Consider the following 9936-nt stretch of genomic DNA (forward strand, 5'->3'; position numbering starts at 1 on the left):
CATCTGTTACTGTAGAGGGTAGTGGAGTTGGGGAGAACTGTGGGTTAAAACCAGGTCTACCACTGAAGGGCTCAGTGGGCTCTGGTACTGAGGATTGCCAGTGTTTTGAGGTGCATACAGGAAAGAAACAAGGTCCATTAGGAAATTTTGTCTTTGTGTTGTTCTTCTAAGATGAATCATGTGCCATACATTGAAATAAAATGTGAGGCATTCTTTAGTGATAACTGTATAAACAGCTTTAGTTTGTGTGCATGTGTGTTTGGGATGGGGTTGGCGAGGGATTAGAAATGCTATCCCATCTCCCCCTTCCTATGCCCTGGATTACTGTCTAATGCAACACTCTGGACACTGAGCCCCGATCAACTGCTTAATTCTCCTTTATCCACTCGCAACAGAGCAAATAGAAAAATAAGACATTTAAAAAAAAAAAGATGTAACACTCATGTAGAGGAGAAGCTCAGAAGAGACCCCTTAAATTCTCAGAATAACGATGGTCTGGAATCACGGTTTTGATTTCGTGTAGTTGCATCATTTTGTGGAAGTTTCTTTTTCACAACTTATAAATGATTTGTCCAGCAGCTCCCTGCTCCTGGCTATATGCATGCAGTCACAGGTGCTATAGGCATTTTGGATGTGTTAAGTCTTACAGTAACTAACAATTAGTTTTCTGCTTTTCAGCTGTAGTAATTGTCTTGCCTACATCACATGAGCAGCATAAAAATATATAATATTGGTGCACAGTCCATCACTTCCTGTCTGATCACAGGGAATGACAGGTGTCCACACTCCACACTGACTGGGGCTTCTCCTCTCAAAATGTGGCATATGGACAAACTGACAGATGTTCCCAACAGAAAGTTTACAACCTGAGAGCACCATTGGGGCCCATCTGTTGCTGTGCGCGGGTCCTCCCCCTCGGCTCTCCTCATCTTACACCAGAAGAGGCTCCACCACACACCCCTACCTCACCTCCGCTCAGCATCCCCTCCTTTCATAATTCAACTCCCACACCATTCAGCCTTTATGACACACTGAGCCAAATTAATGCCGAGGGACTCACCTGGAAGAGCGTAGATTAGCTCATGCAGGGGCCAAACAGACCAAACAAAGACCTATTCTACCAATGTTTGGAACAGACAGACTGTTTAACATTTTTTTTATTCAAATAATTTAAATAATTATCAAGCAGGCAAATGTATGTGACAGACAGTAATTAACAAACCATATATTTATGCATAGTAAAGTTTATCTACTTTTAAAAGAGAATAGAAAATTATTCCTGTCTTGTTATTGAGTTCACGTGTGTCCTAACTCTCTTATTGTATTTTTATTAATGTGATAGTAATAATTCAGTTTTAGAATTATTCATTAAATTTAATAATGAAATTATATTAAATATAAAATATAGAAACTAATTATATTGCATATAAAATTAATATAATATTAACTCATAGTCAATATAATTTTGTACTGGGATAGTTCACCCTAAAATGAAAATTCTGTCATCATTTACTCACCCTCAAGTTGTTCCAAAATGTTCTTTCTTCTGCTGAACACAAAAGAAGATATTTTAAAGAATGTGGGTAACCAAACAGTTTGTGGTCCCCATTGACTTCCACAGTATGGAGAAAAATAAAAAATACTATGTCAAGTAAGTCAATGGGGACCACAAACTGTTTGGTTACCCACATTCTTACACACATTAATAATAATATAATGCATATCACAAAAGTAAACAACTGTGTGTGTGTGTGTGTGTGTGTGTGTGCGTGTGTGTGTGTATATGGACACTGTACTTATCATATAAAATATTTTCTAATTTGGCCAAATTCATCAGTAAACATTTTATGTATGCCAACAAGTTTATGTTGAACAGTTACTCAACATAAAACAATATTGTTTTTGATGGTCAGAATAATATTTGTTGACTTATTTTGTGAAATGTCAACTGAATAGTGCAGTTATGAAGTGAACATATAGCTCTTCAAGACTTTTCCATACAGTGATCCAGTCTGAAACCTCCATCATGCTCTGTTGAGTTTCCCCCCACTTTAGACTTATGAAGGGCACCAGTACATTCAGGCTTATACTGTATAGCTTATATAGATGATTACACATCTCTCAAATCTCTTTGTGACCTTTCCCCTCCCCTTTTCCATTTCTTTCTTACTTTTCCCATCCATTTCTCTTTTACTCTCCATTACTTTGCACGGCAATCAGTGTGAGCTAACTGCAGGCTCTATCTCACACAGTCGGGCCCTCCTACCTTGCTTTCTTTTTGTGCCTTCTTCCATAGGGACCCCCATCTGTCCCTCCTCTCCAGCCATTGTGGGGGCTCAAAGCCGGGCCACCTCCACAATACAGTGGGCGTGTAGAGGGGGGAGGCAGGGTAAACATGACAGCAACCCTATCCTATTAGAAGCTCTTTAACTTTGACAACCCAGCACTCTCACAAAGCTCTGAGGAGACGAGTCTTGCCTCACAATGTCACTTTAATGGCTTGTTCCACCCTTCTGTGAACTCTAACCTCCCTTTACCTTTCCTCTGCTCTGGATCGTCATTGAATTTGGCTGTCGCTGTCACTCTTTAGTCTGATCTGAGCTCACAGGGCAGGTGCACCACCGTTTGCTTTGCTGGAAACCTTCTATATCTATCTATCTATCTATCTATCTATCTATCTATCGTCTGTCCGTCCGTCCGTCTATCCAGCAATCAATCTATCTGTCTGTCCATCAGTCTATCTGTATGTATCTGTATCTATCTATCTATCTATCTATCTATATGTCTGTCTGTCTGTCCATCTGTCTATCCATCTGTTTATCTATCTATCTATCTATCTATCTATCTTGCCGATTCAGCATTTTTTTTCTCGTCTTTCTCCAAACCTCCTCCTCCCAGTTTCCTCGTCCAGTTGCCTTCTAGCATACACCACCTATCAGTTTCATTGTACTACAGCTCTGTACCTTGACCTCCCTGTTCTCCGGCCTATCCTGTGTGTTTGTGTGAGTGAGTGTGTGATGTGACTCATGAGGAGGAGGATCACAGTGTTAGCTGAAGCTTAAAGGCAGCACAGACACTGATTAAAGCCTTCCAGCCTCCTATGGCCCCATTAATACAATCTTAATCACAATGCTTTATCCCCATCTCCCCCCTATGGATCAGAACCTTTCATTTAGTGGGAGACTGCGTTGTTTGGCCAATGGATTAGTGCCAGAGAGACAAAAAAACTGGAGAGGAGTGAAAGAGGTTTCAGACTGCACTTTAATGTCCCATCATCCACTCCTCCTCTCTAACTTGCATTGTAAATTCATAACTACACGCAACATATATAATTGCCTTGTGCAGAAAAGGAAGATTTGCTATTGCCCCAAAAAGTATTTGAACACTGTATAGCCACACTTTAAGGAATATCGGATTAAATGACTTGCAGAAAATGTCTTCAAGTCTGAAATGATGTTTAACAATCTGGAGTCAAGGTGATTTTTAGTGGATGTATGAAGTCAGTTCCACTCAAGTTCGCACAGGTTTTCTAGCAGAATTACCACAACTGTAGTTCATTAACTATGTTCAAATAAGACTAACAATCATAGTTCTCATATTTCTGTTGAATTTTACATACAATTATGTATTTTGAAGTATACTGTTTTATAAATGTAACATTTGGTGAATTGATTTAGTTGAAAGTTGTTTTATTTATTTATATAAATGCTACTTGTTTTGAAATTTTATTCGTTAATGCAATGAAATTCATACATTTCTTTTAGTTTAAAATGGCTAAAATGTCTTTGGGCCACTGCATCCAACAATCATCTGCTTTATTCACCTGACGTGGTCACAGGCAGAATAAATCCTTTGAGCTATGGCTGTATTAGAATACAATTGTAAAATTCATTTAGGGTCTTAAAAACATCACACTAAGATTGTAGTATTCTTATTTTTTTCTAAATTTTGTATGGGTATTTGCTGTGGCACAGAGGTCACAACGATGACCATCTGCTCTATGGGAAAATGCAACAATTTTCACATGCCTTTTTCATTTTTGCTAGCACATTTCTCCTCTGTGGTTTCTCATCTATTTTCAAAAGATATGTCGACAGCAGCTGACAACTCTGAAATCGTTCCCTTATTTCAGCCCTGCTGATTTCTGCACAGACGGCTGACGTATTGGCAATGAACAATGCCAAAGACTGTTAAAACATTTTGTATAGTTTGTATAACTTCTGTGGGCAGTAAATTGCACAGTTTTATGAGTAACTTGCCACAGCCACAGTTAAAGGGACAATTCACCCATAAATGAAAATTGTGTCATCATTTAGCATTTATATACAGTATATGTATATATATATATATATACTATAATAGATATATATAATAGATCAAAAACTTTTTAAAGCAAAGGTTTTCACAAAACAAAGTCTGATAGGTTTAAAATATATGTCTGAATAAGTTGTTGAATACGTTGAAAACGTGGTTGTCAAAATTTAAAACTTGCATTTAATCTAATCTAAATCAAGGTGAATTCAGTACTACAATAAGCTACAGGTTAAGAGTCATATTTAGATTTCATTTCTCATAATTTGATCTCACTTTTCCTTTTTTCCCCCCCAAATGCTCTTGACAGCACAGCTTGAAAGCCTTCACTTGACTCCATCTATACTGTCTTTTCCTCATCTTCGGCCACTCCCACAGTCTCAATGTGTGGAACTATGTGTCATTCCAATGCCCAGCAGACCCACAAGAGGACAGGGAAAGGGGTCACTCAAGAATAAGGCCTTGTTCACCTCCTTTGTTTTGGTTTACTCCCGCTCCCTCTTTCTCTTTTCCCCCTCACTCTCTCTCTCACTAGTTTGGCCCCAGCTGTCCATCAGCCCCCCCGCAGTTCTCCCAGCTGTCTCGGCTCTCTGAACGAACAGCCTCACAACAATGCAGGTCAGAGGTCGAGAGAAAGAACACACTGCACTTACAATAGACCAGTGGCGCCCGCTAAAACAATCGCTCCCTTTTTCTCCTTCACTTCTCTCGCCTTGCCAGGGCTGAAAAAGACAACCTTTGGAGCGGTGGATGAGGTGGGGTCCACTTCAGGCAAAACACCCTCTGATGGAACCCATTCTCATCTTAATGGCGCTTTCAACAATAAACACACGTTCACACACAGGTTTTCTGGCTTGTCACCCCATCATCCCTCTGTTTGTCCATTTGGAGAGGCATTGCATTGTCCGGTATGAGCACAGAGCTAAAGTCAACGATCGCCCTGTACTCCAATGATTTAAAGGTTTATGGAAAAACATAAAAATATTTTCACCCTCTTTTTTTCCTCCCTATAATTGGGAAAGGCATTGCATTGTCCATTGCATTGCACAGAGCTAAAGTCAACGATCGCCCTGTACTCCAATGATTTAAAGGTTTATGGAAAAACATAAAAATATTTTCACCCTCTTTTTTTCCTCCCTATACATCAACCCCCTTTTTGTGTACTTGTTTTGTTTTGTTGATTTCCCCAACCATTTTGGCAATGAAAAGGCTGGGAAAATGCAAGTGAGTGTGAAAGGGGATCCCATGACACAGTCACCTGTTCCACAGCTATGTGTTCCCATGGCTCCACATGCTCCACTGACTCCCATGCCCATCATAACACTAATATTAATCACTAAAATGGCTATTATACATATGATTCAATATGATTATTATACCTATGATCACCTTACAAATTCAGTGATTGCAATTTTTATTACATTTGTGTATATATATACAGGTGCATCTCAATAAATTAGAATGTCGTGGAAAAGTTCATTTATTTCAGTAATTCAACTTGAGAGACAGACAGACAGATGTGCTTTTTTAATCTCTTTTTTTCTAGGAAGTCTATAAATACATTTGGTCACACATTAGAGAATATTCAGCATGACTATGAAATAAAGATCAAGCATAATAGTGCAACATTTGATTATAATGACAAAAAAAATCTAATTAGGTATTGCATTTATTATCTTGAAATGCAATGTATTTTTTAAAATGTCTGGTTTTATTGTTAAAATTGGTATTCTCGCTGGTAAAATGTTTCATTATGTTTTCAGTTTACATTATAGAATCTCTAAATGAATTCGATCATACTAACAATGACAAAAAAGCAAAATGAAGAAACAAATTTGTCATATTATATAAGAATATTTATTTTATTAAGTGCGAAACAGGTAAATATATACAAATGCTTCAGCAAAATTACAAATATTGTGGAGAATGACAAAAATACATTAAACTGAATGAATTCCAATAAATAAATTAGATACTTTATGATAATTGGTAGCAGTGACTGGCAGTGTACCAAAAAAACAATAAAAACAGTGTTGACAAATTTTCAAAACATACAATTGTCATCAAAATAAATATTAAATACAGTCATAAATAAATGCATTTGTTATGGCAAATGTAGTGTACTAAATTTGTCCTTTTCCTTCATTCTTTCTATAATTTTTTTTTCTTAAGTGTTTTGCAGCATCTGGTTGAACAGTGCCAAAAATACTAAAAACCTTCCAGTTTGTCTATGTGTCAGTACTGATGCACTTTTATGGCATGTGCACCAAAGTCATCATCCAATTTGAGGTGGAGAACATCAAGTTTATACAGAATACAAATCCCCGAACAATTAAAAATAACATTTAAAGAAGTAACAAATTCAGTCATGACAAAAACAAGAATAAATTAACAAAAAATATACATCTCTTTCTCAGTACTTCAGTTGCCACAGATAGGTTGCATTTCAGATAGTCTCTCTCACTGACTGCTATGGTCTCTGAAGGGATCAGACAGGATACATGCAAAGTGTCTCCTTAAATGTGCTGCGCCCCTGGAAGCACACTGAGGAGCAGGAGGCAGAATTGCTGAGAGTCTGTGGTGGTCATATCTGTTTATTCACTGTAAATGCTGCTCATCTGTGATGTCACAATATGCGAAGGGGTAAACGGCTCGAAAGCCATGTCTAAAGGAAGCTCAAAACGGGAGCCTGGGAACAGCGGGTGACCCTGAGGAGCTGGAAGACCAGCCAAAGAGGAAGGTGGGTAAGGGTGTGAGGAGATGTAATGGGTGGCGTGAGTCGGGTGGGGGGTAAAGTTCCTCTCAGCCTCATGTGGCGACGGCTCCTGCTTGAGGGCGAAGTTGCCGCTGATGCTGAGCGGTGGAGTAAGAGGGCCATCGTAAGGTGGCGTGGCGCTGCTACATTCGTTGGGTGAGGAGTTCTCATAGTTAGCCCCCTTGAAGCCCTTCAGATGAAGCAAGTGTGAGGCCTCCAATGAGCCGTAGGGTGGACTGGGAAGTCCCGGTGAGGGATAGCTAATGGGGTGACCCTGAGGACCACCTGCTCCTGGAACCCCGCACTTTTCATCCAGCTTGTTGATCAGCATGGACGAGGGTCCAAGTTGGAGGCAGCCAGCCACGAGGTTGCTGGTAGGTTGCGAAAGCCCCTTGCATAGCATCTCCACAAAACCATGGCTCTCGGGTGACTGGCCACTCTCCAGAACCTCCGATAGTGCCCAGATGTAGTTGTGGGCCAGCCGCAGGGTCTCAATTTTGGAGAGCTTCTGGGTCTTCGAGTAACAAGGCATTACGCGTCGCAAGTTGTCCAGCGCATCGTTCAGCCCATGCATGCGTGAACGTTCCCTGGCATTGGCCTTGACGCGTCGGACACGGAAACGCTCTTGTCTGGCTTTGGTCATTTTCTTCTTTTTAGGACCTCTTCTCTTGGGTGCCTTTTCGCCGTCGAGACCCACTTCTTCCTCTTCCTCTTCTTCCTCCATATCATCACTCCCAAGCTCTAGAGGTCTCCTGTGTAGCGGATAGTGACCAATCTCAGGTGTCCGGTCACCATCCGGTGAGCTGAGGTCTTCCTCCATCCATCCAAGGGAGCTGACTAGCTCAGTCACATCCCCTGGTTTTCCATAAGGTTTGGTCATCATTGTGACCTGAGGGTACATGAGAAAGATTTGTGAGTACATTCAAATCCAAATAAAACCTTATTTACACCTCTATGGGTTTAGATGTTCAGAGTATGACTGAATTGTACTCCTCACACAAGTTAAGACCCTCATAATGGAGAGACTTGACAGACAGCACGATTATTTTGATGATTATTATATAGCTTACAGCTCTATAATTCCATTTCTTCTCTCAGTTTTAATGCTCAATCTAATGGCAAAGACTTTCTGCATGACCCCTTTGATTTCCGCAGTCATTTTGGAGACTCTGTCCAATCTGGGACACGACTGGATTTAGTCCACAGATAAAGCGCTCAGATTTAATTTGAGGGAAGCCTGTAAACCGGAATCAACAAACACAGGACCAAGCCACACTAATACTAGAACAGTGTTGAATTTGATTTGATTGAAAGACATCAGCATTGTCCCTAAATATGATTTTTTGTCACAGAGATTTGTCGGCGTCCTAATATTCTTGCGCTGATGAACAGCCTATTCTATTTGTTTTCTTTTAAAACTCTAGAGCGCGCTTTTTAGCGAAATGTTTAGATTCTAATTAAAGTTACATTCTATTGTGCCATTCATAAACATTCGTTGTATTCATGCATTGGTGCGTGTTATTCCTTTATAAGTTGAACGCAAAAGTTTGTACTAATGAATGGACCAAAGGCGGCCCACATTTCGACTGGATTAATTTATCTGCATTGTTAAAAAAAAAAAAAAAAAATGTTAATTTTTAAAAATAAAGTTTAAGTTTAATTGTTCCCTGAAAATGAAATAAAAATGGTGCCAAACTGATTCACTCAGAAGTAGTGAGTTATTTTTTTCGGCCATTATTTAGTTACTGATGAATTTGAGAAGATCAAGTATGACATGAATGTGGTGAAAACGTTTGCCTACGGATTACCCTGCGTTTAGAACCAATGCTATTTAATTTTAACATTTATATATATATATATATATATATAATTCCTGTTCATTCAGTTATTTGTTTAATTATAATTAATATTATTTAAAAAAACGAGAAATTAAAAATATATATTTTTTTTAAAAATCTGAATCTTGTAATAAATCCTGAAATAAGAATCTATTTGATCATACATGGGATTAGCCTACAACATCTTCAAAAAAGTAACTTTCCTTTTTGCACACCGAGCTGAAAACAGCCTAATATACACATATTTAGCCTATATACATTAATTTTTTTTAAGTATTCAAAACAACCGTACCTGTTAACGTATAGCACCTGGCGTCACTTCAATAAAAGTTTTTTAAAAAGGTGGTCAGAAAGCCTGAACGCACTGTTAAAATGTTTAAAGGAATTGCTGTAAAAACAGAAAAACAAAGTTCCAGACTCCCAGCTGATGGTTTGTGTATGTCAACAGTCCGTCTGCGCCAGTGCAGGTCCGTTAGCTCTCCATTGGTGCGTCAGAGCGAGTCGCATGCCTAACTGAAGCGCAATGACTCCCGGCTTTGACTTTCTAGAGATGCTCACAAGCTCCGCCCACAAGCCCCCTACCCCCTCCAGCTGATCCGAACGCGCGTGGCGCGCTCGTGGCCAAAAGTTTCACGACTTAAGTGTGTGCATTTATCCCCCGGGCTTTGTGTCTGAGTGTTAGCAGTTGTGTAGAGAGAACGATGCAACTTCCCTTATACATTATCCTTATAAATCTTGCAAGGTGAGAGGCTTTGCAATCCATTTGACATTTGTTAGAGAGAAGAAGATTGCAAATGTCAACAGTATTTGGGTCAATGACGTGTCGCTCATAGATAGGCTATGTATTTTAATCTATTACGTAATTCAAAATGTATTTAAAATGTAGTTCAATGTAGAACATGTTTTTCAATTATTATTTTATACTGTAGGGCTTTAAAATTCCTGTCTGGAGGACGAAAACGTTTCATTAAAAGGTTTTACATTTTTGAAACAAGAAATGCTGGCATAATATTTTATTATTATTTAAGAAAA

General features: G+C 39.1%; 1 protein-coding gene across 1 annotated transcript; it reads right to left on the reverse strand.

The window, feature by feature from the left end:
• Window positions 1-6251: 6251 nt before the first annotated feature.
• LOC107716220 (neurogenic differentiation factor 4-like) lies at window positions 6252-9570 on the reverse strand. The gene is made up of 2 exons (XM_016522597.1): window positions 9197-9570; window positions 6252-7955 (listed from the first exon to the last, which is right to left on the reverse strand). The coding sequence occupies exon 2, from the start codon at window positions 7947-7949 to the stop codon at window positions 6906-6908; it is 1044 nt and encodes a 347-aa protein (XP_016378083.1). The 5' UTR covers window positions 7950-7955; window positions 9197-9570; the 3' UTR covers window positions 6252-6905.
• Between the last annotated feature and the right edge of the window lie 366 nt (window positions 9571-9936).

This window comes from Sinocyclocheilus rhinocerous, unplaced genomic scaffold (genome assembly GCF_001515625.1).
Source record: "Sinocyclocheilus rhinocerous isolate Xijiao unplaced genomic scaffold, SAMN03320098_v1.1 scaffold148, whole genome shotgun sequence".
Lineage (NCBI taxonomy): Eukaryota > Metazoa > Chordata > Actinopteri > Cypriniformes > Cyprinidae > Sinocyclocheilus > Sinocyclocheilus rhinocerous.